Source organism: Struthio camelus, chromosome 5 (genome assembly GCF_040807025.1).
Source record: "Struthio camelus isolate bStrCam1 chromosome 5, bStrCam1.hap1, whole genome shotgun sequence".
Classification (NCBI taxonomy): Eukaryota; Metazoa; Chordata; class Aves; order Struthioniformes; family Struthionidae; genus Struthio; species Struthio camelus.
In genome coordinates, this window is record NC_090946.1 from 65845267 (window position 1) to 65867541 (window position 22275).

A 22275-nucleotide genomic window follows, 5' to 3' on the forward strand; every position below is an offset into this window, starting at 1 on the left:
AGATGTATATGAACCTCTTGGGAGAAAAGAATGGGAACAAAGTGTGTGGAGAGGCAGATAGAAACAGGCATTTCTTACTCCAGTGTTGCTGCCACTGACATGTGAGGGTTTTGTAATTACACGTAGACATATATTAGTGTTGATGTAGCACCACTTAGCAAGGCTAGTCTGCTTCCTGGGCCTGCACAGCCCTCCCGCAAATGTGCTTTGCTGATTCTGGAGGTTCTGCAAAAACATAAGCCTCTATGTGATTCTTCTTATAGCTAAAAAATAACACAAGCACCCAAAACAGAGATAAACCAGGGACTGAGGGACACTTTCGGCTCTGAGATGAAAATTCAGACACATTGAAGATAATAGAACTACCTCAGCTTTCTGAAAGGAGAGTAGATACTGAGTGTAGATATGATAGTGATAGACGCTGTGTTTTGAAATCTGAGCGTACCTGTGCAGGTTGGGGTAGTAGTTGTGAGCTTTCAATTCCTACCATTATCCTGGGCAGTGCAGATATGAGTTACTTCTTTGCCGGGATATATTTTTAGGGTGGCATATTCTTTGAATGGCCGTGATGAAAACAATAGTACAGATCAAATGACCCAGTAATAGAACAGATCTGTTTTGTGTCCCTAATCACTATTCTATTTTCATCTCTCTTTTTTTTTTTCTTCTATTTAATAGAATAGAATTTGCAGACAGTATATAGTCTTCTTAAGTATCTAGATCCTTGAAAGGTTGTTCTGTTCTTGCAGAAAATAGACATTTTTTTAAAGGCTTAAGTAATAAAATCTGATTACTTTCTATGTGACACAGTAGAGTTTTTTAAAGTGTTTAGCAGTCTTGCAGACAAATTTCTTCTGATTTCATGGACGTGGAAATTTTGAGATAGCAGTTCATAACTGATGTACAAAATGTTATTTATAAGAAAGTATGATCCATGACAGTGTGGTGAAGACACTCTGGATATTAAACAACAAAAAGTTTGTAGCTAGATATGGAACAGACAGGAGCAAGATTTAGTCGAGGCCATTGTTGCTACTTTGAAAATAAGCTTAAGACTTATATGGCCCTGAAGTAGTCTATTGTGTATTTTTCTTTTGATTCTTGATAGTGGCCTTCCATGCTCTTTGGGACTCCTGTAGAGTCCAGTACAACACAGAATTTAAATATTTAAGCTACTTACATGCACAAAGTTAAGTGCCTTGTTGAACTGAGTAATAAATAAAGAAATGCAAACATTAGTGTTACACACAGGAGTTAATACTTCTTAACATTTTGTATCACTAAAAAGTACCATTATATTACTAGTTTCCTGTTGTCAGTTCTGCTCAAAATGCTGTATAAATTGTAAAAATGTAAGCCACATGTACTGACTTACTTTGCAGTACACGTGTTAGTTTTCCTGTAATTTAGGACACTTAAGTGTAGCATATTTGTCTTCTGGGGAAAGAAAATTAATTTCAGAGACTCTTTTAGAATATATTAAAATTGCTACATTACACATGAAGACCATGTATTTTGTTTTCTTTTACTTTTACATTACATTTCTTTTATATTACATGTAAAGTGTTGGTAGAGTACATTAGATAAATATTTCCCCATCTAAGTACTAGATGTACTAGTACTCCATCTGAGTGCTAGTGCTAGATTTTTTAAACCTTTACTCAGTTCCATGAATCAAAGTCTCCTTGGCATCCAGTACACCAAAGTCACTGGTACCAAAAAATTAAAGCTGAGAGACAGAACTCTTATTGCTCCTCTCCACCTGTGTAAGTGTTAAAATTATAGGCAGTGCCTTCAGCAGTAGATGGTGTCTGCCTGCAGTTGTTTCTCTTGCATCTATCAGAAGGAGCTTGGAGTTCGTTGTCAGGACAAAATCTGACTAGGCCAAAAGATTTCTTTTGAAGTGTCTATGAAATGTGGTCTATGCGATATTGAATCCAAAGCTCCTATAAACTAGGTTGAGCCAAGGTTTAGTTTGGATTTTTTTTGTGAACTAAAATTGGGACCAAGACCTATTCAGGTTTTTAAGATGAAACTGACTCCAAAATTAAGTAACATTACAGCTTTATTTTGTTACCTTTTTTCTAGCTTTGCCACTGTTCCCCACAGTGTATGTGGTTGTCACTTATATGGCCTTCCCTAATAATTCAGATATATAAACATTTCGTGTAAGGAAACAGCTTGTTTTTTATTGTTAGTGGACTGCTAGTGCTCTAGTACTGATAAAGAGTAAAGCTGATCTACCTGATACATGCTATCTTTGCAATTAGAGATATTTCTGATCTTTAGAACAGCCTGGGCCGATGCTGTAGGTGTGCAGCGCTCCACTCATTGAAGCAACAATATGGCAAGTATTTAGATCGATGAGCATCTAGGTTAAGCCTTCTAGTAGCTTACGTGTATCTCCCCCAGCCTACTGGCACTTCTCAGTGTGGTCTCTTCACAGAAGTGCCTACTTCTTACTTCCACACAGGAATTGATTAAAGATGCACAAAGAGAATTCTTGTATACACAGCTGAAGAGACTGGAAGGAGTGTCAGTGCATGAGGAGTGAAGAGCTGGATCACTGCACCTACTGCCCTTTAACTGCTCTCATTTAAAGGGCCTTCTTACAATGTGTAAATAACATGTTTTTTCACTTTAAACTACTGTTCATTCCAGATTTGCTTTGAAGGTCCTTTGCCCCAGCTCTCATCCTTTGGGCTCCTTCAGAGTCTGTCATTGGTAGTTTTTTTCTCTTAGCTGTCTCACTGCCATCTTTGTGGCAGTGACTCTCGTGTCTGTCTTTGACTTGTTCTCTGATTGTCACAAAAGCAAGTCGCTTCTAAGCTGTTTCTTCTCCAAACTCACTGGGAACTGTTTCCTGCTGTTGAACTCTCAACTTTAGTGAGATCTGAGGACAGACACAGCCTGCAGCTTCAGCCCATACGGTTTGTAGCTACATGCATTTCCTTTTTTAATTTTACTATTAGGTATCAAAATGGGTGTGTGTGTGTGTGTGTTGCTGTCTGCTTCACCAAATGTTTTTGAAAAGGTCTATTTGGAAGAGCTGATTCCTCAGCACATCAGTGATTCTTCTTTCTCTCTGCTCTTTCAGTCTTTCCTTCCATTTCTTTTTCTTCCCTAACGTAAGATACTGATGCTAAGTCTAAAGATAATATTTTCCTTTCATTCCCATACCTCCTGTGCTCCTCCTGGGCCTGATATGCTTCATGCATCCGCCTCATTGCTGTTATTTTCAGATTTGGAAAACAGCTGAAATGAGCAAACAGCTCCAGCTGCATGTTCATCTTTCTAACTTGAATATATGAATAATAGCATGAGCAAATGCAAAGCCAGATATAGCTTTTTTTTTTTTTATCTCGACACTGAAATCCTCACATTAGAAATAACCTTGTTCTTTTGCATATGGAAAGGTCAATTAATGACATCTAATGTAGCCTTTGGCTTCATTTTCCTTATTAACGTTATTCATGAGTTTGATGGCAGAATTTGACATTTTATTGAAAAAATCTTTTAAAATGTGCTACTGTCACACCAGAGTCTGAGATAACTTTGAGATCACAAAGCAGTTCTTTGTATTCAGTTGTTTTCTTCCATATTCACAATATGGATTTGCAGCAGCATCAACTGCTTTGCATTTCTGACATCTGGGAAGTGCAGCTGGGATTCAACACCCAGCCATGAGCCAGATAAGGATCATACGGTAAACCCCTATCCTTCCGTTCAGGGAAGCTGTGAGACACTGGCTGTTCCCAGCCCTAACCATTGTAACTGTTACACTTTGATCAGCCTCCCTGTCCGAACTGCTAGTCAGAGAGGCAGTTGTCCAGCCTCAGAGGGTTTTCAGGATGTTCTGAAAAGATGTGCAGGAAGTAGCTTTTACTGAAAAGGTTGCAGCACGTGTTTACCTCTGGGTAGAATATCAAGGGACTGTGTCAGTCTTGCTCTTTTAAGAATACCTCATGATTGCTTTGTTCTTTAATAGTGCTATTGTTGGCATATAAGCCTAAAAATTGCCATTGTGAAATAATCAAGAAAAATGCAGATAAACTCACCTGTTTCATGTATGTAAGATCTGAGTAAGTGCTATTTTGCCTAAATCAGAAGGGAATTAACTTTTTCCTGTATTTGTTCTCAATCGCTGTGAAAAATCACTTTGTGACAATACTCAGGTAATTGAAATAGGTTTGATCTGAACTGCATTAGGTTTGATCTGAACTAGTTCTCACAAAGACATAAACACGTAAGTATAACCTGCAAAGAAATATAACAAACTGTACCTTAAATCTTCCTGGAGTTAAACAAGAACATGGGATATTTTCCCAAAATATGAAGAGAGTTGGAAGAGTTGTATCAGTTCTGAATAGGTGACTGTGTATTTGATGGCAAAGGGAGACAAGAAGTTAACGTTTTTTGAAAGTATTAGCATAAAGCTCCTGAAATAGACAATACACAAGAGGTGTTTCTGTAATCTGTAGCAAAACAAGTATATTCAGAATGAAGCCTGCATTAAAGTCCAATGTTCCTTTCGCATCTCATTCTAGAGGAGCTGAGAAGTGGCATCTCAGGATTTTACTGAGAAATAAAACTATCCCTTGCCTTACTGAAAGTTGTCCCCATACCTCAGGTATTTTTATGGTCTGGAAGCCCATTTTCCAGTTCGTATGGAATCCATGACCAGTTTTGAAAGAGGAAGCTGTGCATCAAGTTCCCCTGGGAGAAGAGAAGAACAAAGTCAAACAAGATTTAAATTGAAGAGTGGATCCCATACTCCGTTATCACCTCATTGCTCTCTGTTTGAAGCTGTACTTAAGTAGAGACTAAATATTGCCTGTTTCCTTATTGAGTATTCAAGTGTACGTGTAGTAACATCTTTAGTTTTGCATCTTGCAAAGAAAATCAGCAAGAAATCCTTTGAGCTATAATGTGAAAACCTCTGCAGGAGAAAGTTGGAATAGCTGCTAATTTTCAACTCTTAACTGAATAAAGTAATAAGAAATTTAAGCAACAAGAGACTAGATTCAACAGTTGAATTTAAAAATGACAAACAGATGCTTCTATTTGAATGAAGTATGAAGTGTTCCATAATTCATCTTTTGGTTGTTTTTGTAGAGCAGAACTAAACCATAGCCAGGTAGTTGGACCCATTTTTGGATTTCCAGTTTTTAATAGGTGGCAAAAAAGTATGATTTAGTTTACTTCATTAGAATTTAAAATAATTTATTTAGATTACATTGGATGTTAGTTATTTTAGACTTTTTCTATCAACTGCCAGGATAACACTTTCCAGAGGTTTAAGGCTTTGCTAAATCTGATTGCAAAGGCTATTAGTTTTTACAGTATAATATATTTGCTAGTTTCAGAGGCACACAGGAAAACATTCTTCCCTGAGAAGTTCTGTACATTTCCTGCCTTTATTGTATGTTTACCATTTTCTTCGCTAATAACTCTAATAAAGATTTTGCTACATTTGGTAATTGCTTTGTGTTTGTACAATAATGTGTAAGTACTGGTCTGTGACTCTTACATCCTAGAATAATAGAAACAGCAGTAAAATAACAATAATATTTGTGTTTGTAGTATGTAGATATACTGCAGTAGCCACCACGAAACCCGATCAGGAATAGAACTTGCTTTTTGCAAACGCGTATGGAGATATGATTGTAACTGTGACTGCAGGTGTGACTCAGGAACACAGGCACACCAAAATAGCGTGTCATCTTTTTTCTCATTATCGGAACTGAACGCCTCAATGCCCATATGCTTATCAGCAATTTGAAGTAATTTGTGTATTAGTTAAGTTGTTGAGAATTTTGCTGTTTTAGATCTCATCATGTCTTCAAGCAGTAACGGTGCAGAACGGTACCCTGGGATATGAGATCCTTACCTGATATAAACTAGTGTAACTCTACTGAAGTCTTTGAAAGCCTGCTGCTTTCCTCCAGAAGGAAATGGAAACTGCAAGCAAATATATGATAATTTCACAGGAAAATGCAAATGAGTGTTTTAAGAATGAGCTTAATCCAACTTTGAGAAAGATGACTTAGCAACATAATGTGTTGTCTTTAAATCCAGAATGGATTGATAAAGAAATGATTATGTAAATTTTCTTGATGTATCCTGATATGCAATAGGCTAAGTAGATGATTAGAATATCTGATCAGAAAGGTACTTTCTAGCTTCAAAATCTGTGATTCTATGAAAACTGATTGGAAAAGAGGAGAAAACATCTGCTGTGATAGAAGCTCATGCTAGAATATCACCTCACTAATTCTTGCATGTGTTTGAGAACTTGAAACCTTATGAAATACAACAATAATGCATTTCTGAATAGAGCATTGTGAGCACTGAGAAAAAAGATCCCTTATTGTTAGGAGATAACTACTACTCTTCCAAAAATTGTTATAAACTGGATGTTAACAAATCTTGCCCAGTGTGTTAAATACTGTCAGTGCTTGACTGGGTTTTTTTGGTTTTTTTTTTCTTTGTTTTTAGTTCTTGACCTGGACTCTTAGGAAATTGAAAAGCACAATGAAATTTAAATTTAAGAGTAACTGAGAAAATTTGTACCCTGCCCCTTCATTTTTGAAGGCTGCAGATAATTCAGATTCTTGAACGTATGACCAGTCCTAGCAGCCGAGTCTATTTGTTTAAAGATTTAAGCCTTCCTGAAGCAGGACTGCCCCCAAATAAAGAATGTGGTTCTAATAATAGACTAAACAGTTTACTTTCTCCTTTTTAACATCGAAGTAGGCAAAGCACTCCACCACAGCTAGCTAGATACCTTCAACATTCAGCAATTCACAAGGACTGGAGAACCTGCTTTTTCCACATACTTGATGTTATTATTAGCATGTTTAGATACTGGTGAGAGCTAAATAGAACAGTGCTCATCATTTGAACTACTTTTTTGATAGTTTTGTACTATTTTTAGTGCAGAAGTTTCCTTGACAAATAACATTTATATAGCAACTTTGAAGGTATGTTTGATAAACTGTTATGCCTAGAAGTTTAGATTAGGAAAACTTATAATGTGCTTGGAATAATGATATCCATTATTCATTAGTACAAGTCCAAAAGCACTTGATCTTTCCTTTTTTCTCTCTTTTTTTCTTTTGCTTTGTATTTGGATGAATCACATGCAACACACTAAAAGAGAAATTAGAGATTTCCAAGGCAAATTGAATCTTACAAAAAGGTGAAAGGTGCTTGTCAGCTTTCTTTATCAAAAGCATAGACTTGATTAGTTTTTCAGGATACTGACAAGGGGTTACAGTTATTTTACTTGCTTAATTTTCTTGCAGAGGGAGTATTTTCTTTAAAAATAATTTTCAAAATTGCCTGATACAATTTTACCTCATTTAATTGCAGGCAGTTGATGATGATCTGGCAAGGCATATTTTCAACCTTGAAGAAAAGAAACTGTGGAAAAAAATAAGCGTAAACTGGTCCTCAGGGAAACTTCAATGACTTTTATGCATATAAACTGAGAAATTAAGGGAATAAGCACTGAGCAAAATGAATTTTCAATTACTACTTGAGCATTGTGTGTATTTGTGAGTAGCAGTCACGCTTTTTTTATATTGAACAACAAAACATACCCCTTTGTTTTTTGGAAGAGCTTGGCAGGTGATGCCTTTTGGGTAAACAGATCTTTAAAATTAAAAACGTAATAAAGGAAATTTACTGATTCCTTTAGGCTGAGTTTCAGCTTGAGTGGCAGCATTAAAACTCAGTGTGGATTTTAAGCATTTGTCTTCCTGGACAGTGGATGATGTGTGCACACAAGCTTCTTGGATACAGGCTCTAGCGCTTATAAAAGTGATTTAGCTTATCAGATTCCTTTTTATGATAGCATAGCAGTTAGGAAAAAAACTACTTAAAAATTGCCAAAAGTGTCTGGCTGAATTTGAGAGGTAATTAGAAACTTAGGAGGCCTTTGATTGTAAATAACAGCCTGCCTGCAAGTTGCTTGGTCTTTATCCAAACTCGAGGCAAATCACATAGCAGGAATGTGCATGGCATTACTGTTGAGTGTTTTAGAAAGCAGCTGCATGCATCCTTCAGTGTTAGTTTCACCTGTTCTTTTGTACGCGTTCATAGGCAAGATACGCGAGTGTATTCAGGAATGTTGTAGTGTGTTAAGAATAATTTTTGCGTTCTGGAATGGAGTATAGTGGATTGCCATGTGCACAATAATCAGTTTTGGAGACTGTTTAGACAGCAGAATTTAACAGGTTTCAATAACAGTTCCATGTTCTGTTCTAAATTTCAGCACTTCTGTGTGCCTTGACAGATAGTAACTTGTTCTGTACCTAGAAGAGATGCAGCTTGCTACTGTAGCTTGGGACAGAAAATAAGCACAAATACTGTAATATCTATGTTTAAAGAAGGGGAATTGATGCAGCTGAGCACACCAGTTGTCTCTGGCAGGAGAAAGGTCTGACTCATGGAGTTGAAGCTTTTAGGACAGATTTCTTGCTAATCTACACTAGTTTACGTTCTATTGGATTTTGTGCAATTATTCCTGATTTACGACAGCGCAAGAGATAACTAGGGCCTTTAGCTGTTTGGAGAATGTGTGTCATACAGTATCCCTTCTCTTTTAGCAGGGAAAGATAAGGGGGGATAGAACACTTCAGCAAGCAATACATAGGGTGCCCGTGATCCAGATACATAGATATATACATAGATAGATATCTGACAGTGTTTCAGACATGCTGCTATTAAGGTTGTCTATCCTGTTATTAATAGTTTAATGAAAGGATGAAATAATCTCTTACAATTTGCCAACCAGCTAAGCATGTAAACAGCTAAGTGCAAAGCAATTAAGTGTGCTGTGTACTCCCCTCTGTAATCTCAGCAGAATGCCACTCCATCACCTGCTAGAAAGAACTTCTTTCATAGGATTTGAGGGATCATGCTGCTCTGTATCTTGATCTTTGCTAGTTCACCTTATGTTTTCACGTGGAGCTTTCCACGTTTTCTCCTGGAAATGCTTAGTAATTAAAAGTTTAATCTCTGAGAAAATATTGGTATGTTTTATCCTTTCTTCTTGCTTGCTTGACTGTCATACCATGATCTGGTAAGTTGTGGAGTTAACCAACAGCATGTTTGTTAATTAAATCTGAACTGCCGGTCTTATTGTAACTGAAGTTTCATGAGCCACTTCTGTGTCAAATTGTATTCACAACTCTGATTAGAGTTACAGAGTACAGAACTCTAAATCTGAAATGAGCAAGAAAATGAAAAGCACCAAAAGTATATTATAGGTGTAAATTCTGCACTGGTTGATAGGTAAATTAGATTATCTGGTAAGTTTTGTCTACTTACAATTTATATCCGTGGCAGGTTACACCAGGTGGTGCCGTTATACGCCAGCCTTGTGATTCTTTTTCCTAGCGTGTTATGCTTTCTTGGAAAGCTATGCTGTTTATTGGTACTTTATTTTTTGGTAGCAATTCTCTCAAAAGGGAATAGTAAAAGTAGTAACAGACTCATCTTGAGTCTTGATCTGGTATTAGAGATGATTCTTGAAGCGTGATTATTGGGTTGAGATTTCAGAAGGAGTAGGTAACTTTACATTTTGTTTGACCATCTCATTTTGCAAGTGGTATATTTTGTACAGATAAATATTTTAAGTTTGGCATAGAGCAGCTATTAATAGAAATTATTTCTTCTCCTCTTCTAACCACTTAGAAATTGTTGGAAAGTCTGCCTTTGGCCTTGTATGAGATAGAGGACATAGAGACCTTAGCAAAGAATGCATCACATATTGTCAGGTAACATTAATCACACCTTTTATGACTTGCAATAAACATAAGTCTGGAAGTCTTTTCATCTTCATCTCCTTTCTTTCTGTGCTCTTTGTTATCACTTTCTTTCTTCTCATATCTTTATATAGTTTTTTTTTTTCCTTCTCTTCCTTTCTTCAAGGAAGAGATGGGTCAACCTTGCAACAACTTTGAAGTCTCTGATATTTTTTTACATACAGAACTAGGAGCTGAACTCTTAGACTGTCAATGTGACAGCTTTTCAGCTGGAGATAATTAATTCTATTTTAGATAACATTTGCAATTGGATTCTAATGTAATGGGCATGTTAGAAATGTGTAAGTTGGGTATTTTGCTTTAGGAAATTCGAAGTAGAATCTGGATGGAATTTTTGTTAGAGCCACTGATTGTAGTATCTCTTATATTACATTGCACATAGAAGCTGCAGAATTTTAGACCTTTTCCCTCCAATACCATAGAATCTAAACTTTCCAGATGAGATTTTCAAAGTCAGTTAAGGCATTTGGGTACACAATTTCACTAAAATCAAAACAGGGCTAAATCTTCCGGTCATCTTTGAAAACCTTCAGCTTCATTCTTTTGCTACTAGGTATTCTTCTTTTGTGCTGTGGTTTTGTAAGACTAAGAATAATGCTTTGGGTTTCTTAAATGCTTCCATTCATTGCATAACTGATAGCATGAAAAACTGATAGTCCTCTCAGTCCTTCTGTATCCTGTTGTGACCAGAGTTGTGTTAAAATAACTTGTTTTGATAACTTTTCAAAGACAGGAATAGAAGGAGAAGGGGGAGTTACTTGTTTTTTAGGGCTGTATTTTAATACAGAGGAGAACTATGTATGGAATTCAGTGTCTAGGAAAAAATACGTATACAAATTTTATATACCTTTTCTCTGGTGAACCATCTCTTAAAAAGAATAGAAAAGCCCTAAATTAAAAAACAACAAAGTATTTATTATTCTCTCATTATTCTCTCATTATTATTTCAGTTTCAAATTTGTTTTAATTTAGTAAATGAAAATGAACCTGGAACATTGTTTCCTCTTGTATTTTTCTTATTTCTGGAGCCCTGCAAGTTTATAAGATACCAAACAGTATACCCCACAAGACTTTTTCACAACTGAAAAAACCTACAGTTTTCAACAGGAAGCAAGTTCAAACCCTTGGCTTAGTATAACGTGTGTTGTTCGATCCTTATTTGAGAGAGCATGTCTACCCATGCTTTAAAGCACTTCCCTAGGTTGGGGCCTAAAAATGCAGGAGAGAGACTGAGGTGCAAGCAGGCCCTCCTGGTGCAGGGTGCTGAGGCTGAGACGGGAAGGGAAGGCTGAGGATTACATGTGGAATTTTGCAAGGGCTAAGAGCAAGTTTGGGTGAAAGAGAGTGGGAGGCTGATACAAGCGTGGGTGGCAAGATGGAAGTGTGAAGCTGAGCGTAGGAGAAGTAGCAGAGTGAATGGTCGGGTTTGTTAGTTACTCACAAATAGGCATCTATGATCATGATGTTCAGACTTGATTTGGGGCACCTACGCTTGAATAAATCGCCCACGTAAAATTGCAGCACCTCCAGAGAGAGAAAACATAGAGCTGGAAGAGATTTTTTTGGGTTATCTAGATTCATTGCACTTTGGGACTGACGTGGAACAAAAACTCTTATAGTAGATTCACATCTCAAAACTCTAACTACTTGCCTCATTTTCCTGTTGAAGTTTTATTTGAATCAGTGTTGTACTTGGATTTAGGGGCCATTTCCTAGTAAACATAATTTCAAGATTTCTAACAGAACTTTGAAAGTAATATTAGAAATTCTTTTAAAAAATTCTTGTTCTTAAGAAAGGCTGTTCTGTGCAGCACTGCCTTCCAATATGTCCTCAGTAACCTGTTACATTGCTTGCTTCATGTTTCATTGAAAGCTAAAGAGTGCAAGTTATTTTACGTTGCACTAAATATGCTCTCAGCTGATATTCTTTTTCTATTCTTGATTCTATTCTTCAGGAGAGGAGCACAATTTCTGTGGTTGAATGGGAGAGGAAAGATGTGCATTGAATAAGTAGGAGGTTGTTTGTACATGTTAGCACAGGTATTTCAAACCTGAGCTAATAGGCTTATCTCTGGTTGTGCAATTCAGGGAAGTCAAAGTCGAGGAGTCTTCCAGTTCATTGCATTTCATTTTTTGCTCAGTGTGGTCAGAGTCAGCTTAAACTTCACCTGTTGAAAGGCATTATTGTTTTTGCCACTATGAGTCAATGACTCGTTTTGCTACTGGAAGAGCAGAATTGGTATTTTTCCGGATCCTGTGTTGCATGCAACTGTAGCCCTACACCAGTGCGGTGTTACTTTTAGCAGTTGACTGTTGACCAGTAAATAATCCCTACCATATTAGCAAAGTCTCTGTATCTCAGATGCTAACAGCATCAGATGTAGTCTCAGAGGTTGTGGAGCTTAAGGCTTCAAAGCGTGAAACATGTAGCATTATCTTAATACATTTTATTTTTCTCTGAGACCATGATGTCTGTTTTGTGCCTCTGCGCAGCAGGTACCCATGTTATAGTGTGTTTTTTTTTTTTTCCTTTGCTGAATTTCTGTTTAAGAAAACCCCAAACCCTGAGACCATTATGTTTGATGTCACTAACATTTGAAATATTTCCAGCATAGTTACCAATAAAATACACACACAAGTAAACATATATATATATATACACACACACATACAAACATATATATATGTGTGTGTGTGTATATGCATATAAATATATATATAAAGTAGAAAGACAACCAGTTTATATCTGTTAGATATTGTCCCTTAAGCCTTTACTGACCCTAGGATTGCATTAAGTACAATTAAATACCTGAATGATCAAGACTCTTGCAGCTCAGTAGATATTTTCAAAATTGTATCCTTTATTCTTTCTTTTATGTTTATGTCAGAGAATGAAGAAATTTTTTTTCAAATCTTTTTGGAGTGTATCCAATGTGGGGCGCAGTTCTTGGTTTGTTTGTATGCTTCCTCTCATACTACTGTCTTCACCTCTGTTTCTTGAACCCTCAGGCCTTTCTTTCCGGATGTCCTCATGTCCCATTAGCACATCACTGAATGTCTAGTCAAAAATTATACTTATTTTTCCTCTCAGTAATTATTCCCTCCCATCTACTCTACTGCGCATGTCTTGTGTAATTTCCTACTACTCATTTTATTTTCTGTACTTCTCTCTGTATCCTCTATACTTGTTTCACTCCTCTGCTTCTTAGTTCTTTGTCCCTTTATAAAGGATGTCCTTGATTTTTTTTTACTTGATTTTTTTTCCTTAAAACCATTTAGTTCCATAACTCCTTCTACTCCTGTCCCTTAATTAGTAATCTCTTCATCCTTATTTAGTGTTCCTCGTGATTTCTTTTTATTTGTTTCTGAAATGTATGATATTAAGTGCTGTTTAGTTGTACTATTATGTACATATCTTATTTAAAAAAAAAAAGTATGTGTAAGAATGAATTTTAAGAATGCTGTGAAGATAATCTACTACTTCAGCTTCCTCTTACGAGACCTGCCATAATGATGGTACGACTTTTGTGTGCATTGATTTTCAGCTCTGCCTTGTGGGATAGGAACTGTAAGAAATTTCTTGTTAAATTATGTTATTACTTTGCTTATTTTTAACATACAGGTCTGTAATCTCACTTTCGTGAACAGTACAATAATGTAGTTTACAAACAGATTCTATAAAGTGCATAAAATCCTTCACCAGTGAAAATGGAAGGTTCTCAACATGTTGAAAAATCAGTTTGTTTTCTGGAAATATTTAAGTTTTTGCAATTTACTCCTCTTAGAGAGTGGTATGCTTAGGAAAATGATCTCAATAACTTTAAATGACTTTAGGTTTTAGAAAGGCAGCTTATCTTCCTTTAAAGAAAGAAAGAAAATTACTGCCGTCTGCAATGCATAGTTAGAAAAAAAGTAGTAACATTTGTGAGGTGACTTATGCTATTGTTTATATTGATGACATGCCCATGGTTTGTTAATCCTCTGGTTCTAGTTATTAACAGTTGACTAATCTGAATGGATCAGATGAAGAGGTATTTCTTTCAGATAAATTTCTGGCAAATGTTTGCAGTTAAATTGTTTTATTAAGGAACTTCATTCAGGAGAGTAATTTTTTAGTCAACAGCTGGAAGAGCTCCTGCTTGGTTGCAAGCCATAGTTGCTTGCAAAGTTCAAATAGTCCAGTTAACTGGAACAAGATTGGAAAGGAAATGTTATGACTTTTTAAAGAAAATATATATGCACCGTGTTTGAGTCCTGTCTGTTTCTCATTTAACAGTTCCTTTGAACGTGCTGTAAACTACTAGGGTCTAGGTTTAGCACTGCATATAGTGCTGTTTCATGTGTTGTATTCTACATATTAACATAGGATAACTCCATGTTTTTAGTATTTCACTATGAAAGTATTTAAAAGCTTACTAGCAGAACAGTTGGCATTCAAACCAAATGCATATACTGACTTTGTGTAATCTCCTCCAGACAGTTTTTTCCTGTAGTCTGTTACCCCAGAGACCCTTGGTCTCTTACCCCAGAGTCATGTCAGGTGGGTCAGCTGTACCTCCAACTCCTCCCCTTCTTCTGTGTTATTGGGAAGGCTGGTGATACTTTATTTTTTTCAGAGGGAAAATTAAGTATTCAGTTGCATAGAGCCTTTCTTGAAAGGTGTTTGTCTGATAGAAAGTATGACTTCATAAAATAATCCCTCTGTGCATGTGTGTGTGTGTGTGTGTATATATATATATATATATATGTATGTAGATTTCTCACAGTGCTTTTGCCATCACTACTTTTAAAAGTGCTTTGTTTATGAAAGGTTAGTCAATGTTCTGGTGCCTTTACGTGACTGCATTTATTAAAAGGAAAATATTCAACTCATCTTGTGATTGTTCATACCAGTTATTTATTCATGGGTACACTATTCCCTCTTTAAATGTTAATTTTTGACAATTACCACCCCCTCCTCGGCTTCTTCCAGCTGCCACTGACACCTCCTCACCCTTCTGGCATAGCCGTGACACCCTCCGTTCACTGGAAGCAGCACTTATTGTTGGTGTTCAAGGAAATTTCCTCCTGCTTAGTGTGATGGCAGAGGAGCCCTGTGTACAGTTACCCCATCACTCCTCCCTGGCAGCAGCTCTCTCTGTCATTGCTATATTTTGCTATTGCAAATATTAACATTGCTATTGTTAATATTTGTTAAGATCTACAATTAATACTGTATATATTGTAATCTATCATTTCCTTATGTTTCCACCCTTGACAGTGCAGTCTTAAATGTGGTGTACCTCATCCAAAAACCAAGGCAGGCTTCTTCCAGTATGAAACACTATTTCTGCTCTGGGGCCCTCTGATGAGCTCCTGGTTGCAGATATTTCCAAAAATAATTTGAGTTTTTGTCAATTCAGCAGTCCCATTCCTAACTGCCGCAGCCTCTCTTGAGAAAGAGAGATGAGCCTTATCTTGGGATGTTATCAGTGTCTGTTCCTGTGAATGGTTGGAATTCTCTAATACTCTGCTATTATCCTTGCTTCCTTAAGGAGCAAGGGAGGTTTTCTAACTATCATAAGTATTTTTATTAATTCCAATATCTTCTTCTGCATTGCATTGTCAAAGTTGCCTTTTGACTTTGATAAAAGAATTTCTAAGATGCAGTTATCATAACTAGTAAAATAATTTTGGACTGAGGCAGTTATTATCCACCATACTCCACAGCTGTTCAAACAGACAGATATCATGGAGCTGTGACAGGTAGATAAAATGAAAGTCAAATTTCTTTAAACAGTTAATAATCCTGATTAGCTTAGAATTTTTTTTTTTTGATAGACATGAAAGCCAATTCTGTCTTTCACTTCTTGGCTTCTAGCTTGTTATCTTTTGATGTTTTTTAACATGTGAAAAGTTTTTTCCTTGAATCTGAAACACGTGCAGTTAAAGGAGGCAGATGTCTTGGGAAAATAATTCTTTCTTCGGAAAGAATTTATTCTCTCATGAACAAAGGTTCCATGTTTTCAGATGAATAAAGAAAAGTTTTGTAAAATCATGCCTTTGCATATGTTACTGTAGCTGTACATGACATAATAAGCTATAGTTATAAAAGCTTTTTTGTTTAAAATAATAATGAAAACAATGTTTTTGCTTGATTCATTACTTTGTGATTAGGATGCTGTTAGCTGAAAATTGTTTAAATAATTCAGACTACTTCCTATAAGGAACTCATCTTAGGTTTGGTAGCTATTTTGTCATCAAATTGTAAGAGTGCCTAAATAATTCAGATCATGACTATTTAGGTTTTCCAGTCTCTAGTTCACCATACAGTTAGCAGAGGGGCTACGATGTCTGGATTACAAACCAGAAAAAGGAGCCCAGTCTGACATAGATGTCCCAATACTTTTTCCCATCAACTGTGTAGGAGGTAGTAGCTGGTGATTCTGAACCGCACCTGCATTTAGCAGAGCAGAGCCTGCGTGCTAGCTCAGCGTTGTCTCTGCTGTTTTCAGAGTGGCCGCATGAACTGGACTCCTGTTAACCACGCTTGTATGAATCCACTCAAAGTAGGCATCAGTGCCATTGACCATAATGACTAAAATATCAACATATAGTCCTTTGTATGCAGAGTTTTCTTTTAGCTACCACTGATAATTACTTATGTTTCCTTGCTTTAAATAATACTGCACTCTACTAGAATGTATTCTTGAATTTGTCGTTTTGTTACAGCTTGAACTGGCCTCACTGAAGTAAACTGCAGAGCCAAATATGTCTTTGCATGGTGACTTTTTTTTTTTTTTTTAAGAAAAGGTCATCACAGGTGCTTCTTCAGAGTGCTTAAATATTTACCTGACTCCAAACTCATGAAGAGTCTGATTGAAATGGGACTAGTATTAAGAGTAACTTCTATAACTATTGACTTTGGCCAAGTTTGGGCTGATGACCTTACAGACAGACGGAACTCCTAGCCCCTTATGGAACCCACGTCCCCGATTTGTGCTTTATATTTGTTGTGAAATCGCATACGAACTTTGTTTGTGCCTTTGTTGAAAGGCCCCACCTTTTCATTTTCACCTATATGTTTTCCCCACTTCAGAATTTTTTGTTATCTAGTTCTAAATTCGCTCTTAACAAGACTGTGCACTTCACAGCATTTACACTGTTTATGCCTCTAAACCTTTTTAATGAAAGAAACATTTATGGGCAGGAATCTCAAACTGATGTGAATCAGTAAAGCTCCATTAACTTTTATAGAGCTATACTTCTTGTTTTTAGTATTCACCTTTCAGCAGAAATATGGTTAAGAAATGAGAGTTAAAGAAAACAGAAACTTAAATGAATTACTGGAATTTGTTATGTCTGCCAAGTGCAAATATGTTAAAATCCCCATGTTGACAAAAAAAATCCATACAATTATTTTGCTCACTGAACCATTTAAGCTGTTGATTCATCTGCAGACACATTTGAAGATCTCCAACTGTTTTATTTAGGGAAAAAACCCAAACTATAAACTGAAAAAACCAAGCTGTTACTTGGTCATCTGCCCACTCTTGTATTAAACCACAATGTATGCTTTTACAGTAAGAATAGGGAAGAAGTTTCTCTAGTGGATGGAACAAGTGCTAGAAATCAAACTGTTATGTATCGTTCCCAATTCTGGCATTAACTCTACCGTGCAATTGGGAAAATAGTGTTCTCTCATTCAGCCTATGTCTTCACTGCAAAATTGACTTGAACACTATATCTTGGATTAGTTTAACATAGATGAGAGCAACTGCACTGGAAAATAACTCAAGAATTTCACACAGAGGTTGAATGACTGCAGAATGATTGTATTAGTGCCTGATGAGATGTACTAATGCTAGCTTTAACTAGTGCTTTCTGATAGGCTAGCCAGCTTAAATTGAAACATTGCCATGCTCAAGTTAAGGAGCATGGCACGTAGAAAGTGTAATGCATTCATAAGCAAGAGAAGGCCTTAACCTTTCACAAGACAGACACAATATTTTATGCCCAGTGTTTTATTATCGCAAAGTAACAGAAAAAGGATTTTCACAGAACAAGATTAGAAAAATGAAAAGAAACAACAACAAAAACTCATCCAGAAACATCCTTTGGTGTTTGTAACTAGTTTACTAATTCCTGAATAGAGGTTAATGAAGATATTCAGACAAGTCAGCCAGCTTGCTGTATTCATCAGCTGCGTTCATCCAGATTCTTGGAGGGAGGTACAGACAGTATGAGGCCTTTTCATGCATTTAGTCTTACTTCTGACTGAGAAAGGGATTGGAGTTACATGACATAGTGACACTGTGAGTTAATAGGCTTAGTAATCCAAGTTGGCATAAAATAACTCTTGACATGTTAGTTCTGACTTTCTGGGCGGCTGAGATATGGATAGATCAGATCAGAAAGACCATGCAGGTCTTTCAGCGCACTTCTCCTGCAGCCTTTTTCTGGCTGTTTTCTGGCCCACAGCAGGAAGAGCAGCAGCAACCTTAATTCTACTTGGCAGGTTTTTCACTTAACAGGTTGGAGCAAATATATGTGTGCACACAGACAGATAGAATATTTCTAACACAGGCATGCTCGTGTATATGAAAGAAGGGTGAGTTTTCATCTTCATTTCATGTAAATGAGTGACAGGAAAGCAAAAAGTTTCTGAACTGCGTTCTGTGTGTTCAGTAGCAGGTTAGATCCAATGTGGTCCTACTGCTTTGAGTGGCAGTGTAATGTATAATGTGGGCAACATGGAGTCTAGCCTTACTTGGACCAGGTTAGAAAAGAGCTCTGGAGTAAGGTATTTCTATCTACATGTATTTTACTGGGCACCATCTTGGTGCGGTTCTTCTCTAGAATATTTTAGATGGTGCTCCTAGGATTTTTTTTAATTTGCTCTATACAGCCTCAGAAAGTGCTTTATAATATAACTGTCTTGAATACCTTTCACTGGTATGCTTAGATGAGTATTTCGTTTTCCTAATTATCCTCTTGATTAGAGCTTAGTGCATATATTTATCCATTTTTTTCCTTCCTTTGCTTTCAAGCATTGTTTTTTTTTTCCTACCATGTTCTGAGACTCTGTGTATTTCCCTGTCACCGTTTATGTAGTTACCTCTGTGATATGTATAGACAATGATTGTTTCTCATGCATCTCTTTTTTCCGAGACTGCAGATGAGTGTGCTTCTTTCCTGCCTTGCAAAGCTAGTCAGTGCAGTTTGGTACCTGTGGAAACAGGTGCAAACGTGTGCTGGGGACAGATATACTTCTGATGTGCTGATTTTGGATTTTTTGCTGAGGGTTACCCTTCAGTCCTATGTGGATATGATGTAGTAAGCCAGTTCAGAGCAAGCTGGAGAGAACTCTTGGTACCGCTTTCATTGATTTGCTGATCAGCCCATGAAGTTTGCAAATAAATTAAAATCTGCTAGCCTCCTTATGGCCATTCTGGTGTGAGAAGTGCTGTGCTTTGACTGTTTCAGACACAGTGTGCATGCATACAGAACTGCAAGAATGTGATGTTTGGAGTGCTGCTTTCTTAAAACAGGCCTAAAACTGGAGTATTTTTGCAGTAATGGAGAAATACTGAGTTAGCTGTAAGCGAACGAGCTCTGGAACCAGCAGCAGTGAAGCAGAAGCTCCAACTGTAACCTATATATCCAGGCTTCCAGCTGGACTTGTACCATGCTGAACCTTGTGCTATGGTAGTTTTCTTATCATTTGTAGCCAGCTAGCGAGATTATAGAGAGATGCATCATGTTAAACTATTCATTCTTCTACACTTACCTTCCAAAGTCAAAACTCCCCCTGTGCTAATCATGCGTGATTGGGGTGTGACATCACTGAATTGATTTACTTTGTGTTTCTTCTCTTTTGCTTTTATTAATTTTTCTTGCTCCTGTGACCTTTTTTTTGTGGAGAGTTTAGTGTATGCATTGCTCAAAGCAAGGATTATGCCTCTCTTTTATGTGAATTGATGAGCTTTATTGCAGTGTTCATTTGCAGATATTGAATAATCATAGAGTAGGATTTGACATGGGCAAAGACGTATTTGTTAGTGTGAAGGACTGTAAATTGGGATTATGGAAGTATTGTAATGTTTATGTTTTTCCATGAGTGGATTTTCCTCCTGTATACCTTGATTCTGGATTACGATCACTCTTATTCTGATATAGTTGCTTGCCGCTAAATCTGTGGGTGTCTCCAAATCTTTGAAGAGGCTATTTTCTACTTCGTAGATTTTATATGAAAGAGCAGGTTGTCAAAAAGGAGGTTGCTGAAGTATGTATTAGAGGCTAGAACGGAAAAGGTAATTTTTTAAGTCCTCCAGTAGTGTTTGCAGCTCCTTATTGAATTTCCAGAGCAAGCAGAAAATGCCCCAAGGAATATCTGCTGGGAAAAAATAACACAGAAACGTGCAGATCAGCCGTTTGAAAAAATATATCTATTGAGCAAATAAATTATGGCATAGGAACTGGAGGGTTAAATCTTGATTGGTTTAGATGGGATTACTTATGTGGAAAAGGTGAGTACTATTTAGCTTATGATATAAGAAATATATTGGCATCATTTTACATCATCAGGGAGAAAGTGCATGCTGAAATGGTATTTGTGACTCTGCTGAGCTAAAGCATGTGAATAAAGGTGTAATCCTACTAATTCTGTGTATTCAGAAAACAGAAACCAGGCCCTGCAAAACTGTGATGCTGGAAAGGTAAATAAAAAGTCTGCGGCTCTCTTTTTATTTGTTTCCTGATGGGTTTTAATCTTTTAGATTTTTGGGCTTGGTCCCTTTTTCTGCAAACACAAAGACTAGAAACAGATTTTCTTGTTCTAAGTAAAAGCTGAGATTCTTATATAACTGCACAATTCCAGGAGCTTGGCTTCAGGAAGAGTAAAAAACAAGTATCACATGGGTGATATTTGGGGTATATCACATCATTACAAAATAATGAGAATTGGCTAAACCATACAAGCACGGCTTACCGGAAGAAAGTGTTGTGATTCTATTTGTACATATGAAAATGAGATTTTCAAAACACTGAGAGGTACATGACATGAAACAAAAAATTATCCTAAGTATTGGACTCCAAACCATCACTTCTATATAGATCCAGTGTTTTCTAACACTAGGGTTTTTTCAGTGCTTAATACGTGCAGCTTGAAACAAGTTTTCAAAATTCTGTTTCCTTCTAGAATAAAAGCAAAATTTACAGGATTAATCAGCTGAACTCAGCCTGTGGCATAAACAGCTGGATTTTTGTAAAATCTGGGCACAGTGTTCATGGCGAGCTGAGTTCCTTGAAAATCTGGGCTTGTTTGTGCTGAGCACCCTTTTGGGCATTCTTGCCTCGGAAAGGTCACCTGCAGAACAGCTGTAGAGGGGTTTCCTCCAGCCTATTATTATCATGTCTTTGTATTTCACCTGTTCCTTCTTGACTGATGGAGCCTTTTGGACAAAGTACAAGAAAATGTTCTGTTGGAAACAACAATGAACTGGCAGGGGGTGGAACAAATATTTGGATAGGTGTTTTTACTGCTGTGTTCCAGTATTTTGCTTCTAAATCCAGGAAAAAAAGACTTTTAAGGGAAGAAACTTCAAACCACGGCTATGCCTAACTTTTATTTTATACCTTTCTCTTCTTGGTCTCTGTAAGCCTGACTTTAAGTCTCATGTTGCTGTGCTCCTTCCTGACCTTGTGATTCTGGAAAGCCAGTTTATTTAACTTACCTTCTACAAGACTAAGATTATCACCTACAGCTTTTGAGCTGTTGCAACTTGGAGTATAACACAATTATCCTTTGTGGTTAAAATTCATACTTGGAGTTGGTTTCAGAGAAACTATAAAAAAATATATATATTAAATGTTATATTTTATTTCTTTCTCCGTGCATTTGGCATTTGTGGAAAAAGAAAGATGTGTGCCAATACAGCTGCTTTTAAATGAGCCATACTACAGCTTTTGCTGAAGTAGAAGGGATTCAAAAGCCTGTTGTTATGCATTAACTGTGCTGAAGGCACAATAGCACAGTTTCAATTAAAGAGCACTTCTGTTCTTAAGGCAACTCTATTGAAAGACCTCTTGGGGTTGCCTATTCTTTCACAGTGTTTTCTACATGTAGTCTGTTCAGTTTACAAGTGACCTGGTAGCTTTTCTAACTACAAGCGGTTCAAACTTAATCTGTGGTTGGCAAATCAAGTCAAATTTTGCCAGTCGTTTTGCACTTTGAATGTGGTAATCGCTTCTACTGAAGATGTACCAAGCAGGAAATGGCCTCAAGTAGTATATTATTTGAGGTCTATCTCTAGCAGGTATAAGGAGGTATTAATACCCTATTTTATTCACTGAAGAAGCCTAGGAGGAAAGAACTTGGCTGTATTAAAAAAAAAAAAAAGTTTTATTCAATTTGAAAGTAGAAATGTTCATTAAACGGCATCAGTGGTGTTTTCTAAGGAAA

General features: G+C 36.8%; 1 protein-coding gene across 3 annotated transcripts in view; it reads left to right on the forward strand.

Annotated features, from left to right (window-relative positions):
• The window catches only part of SLC24A4 (solute carrier family 24 member 4), a 103378-nt gene that overhangs the window by 28187 nt on the left and 52916 nt on the right, over window positions 1-22275 (forward strand). Inside the window, exon 2 of one of the 3 annotated variants that reach the window (XM_068946862.1) lies at window positions 9703-9785. The exons of the other annotated variants lie outside the window; for them this stretch is intronic. Within the exon in view, the coding sequence (XP_068802963.1) occupies window positions 9767-9785 (19 nt within the window). The 5' untranslated portion in view covers window positions 9703-9766. The remainder of the gene's footprint in view (window positions 1-9702; window positions 9786-22275) is intronic. 3 annotated transcript variants of the gene reach the window in all.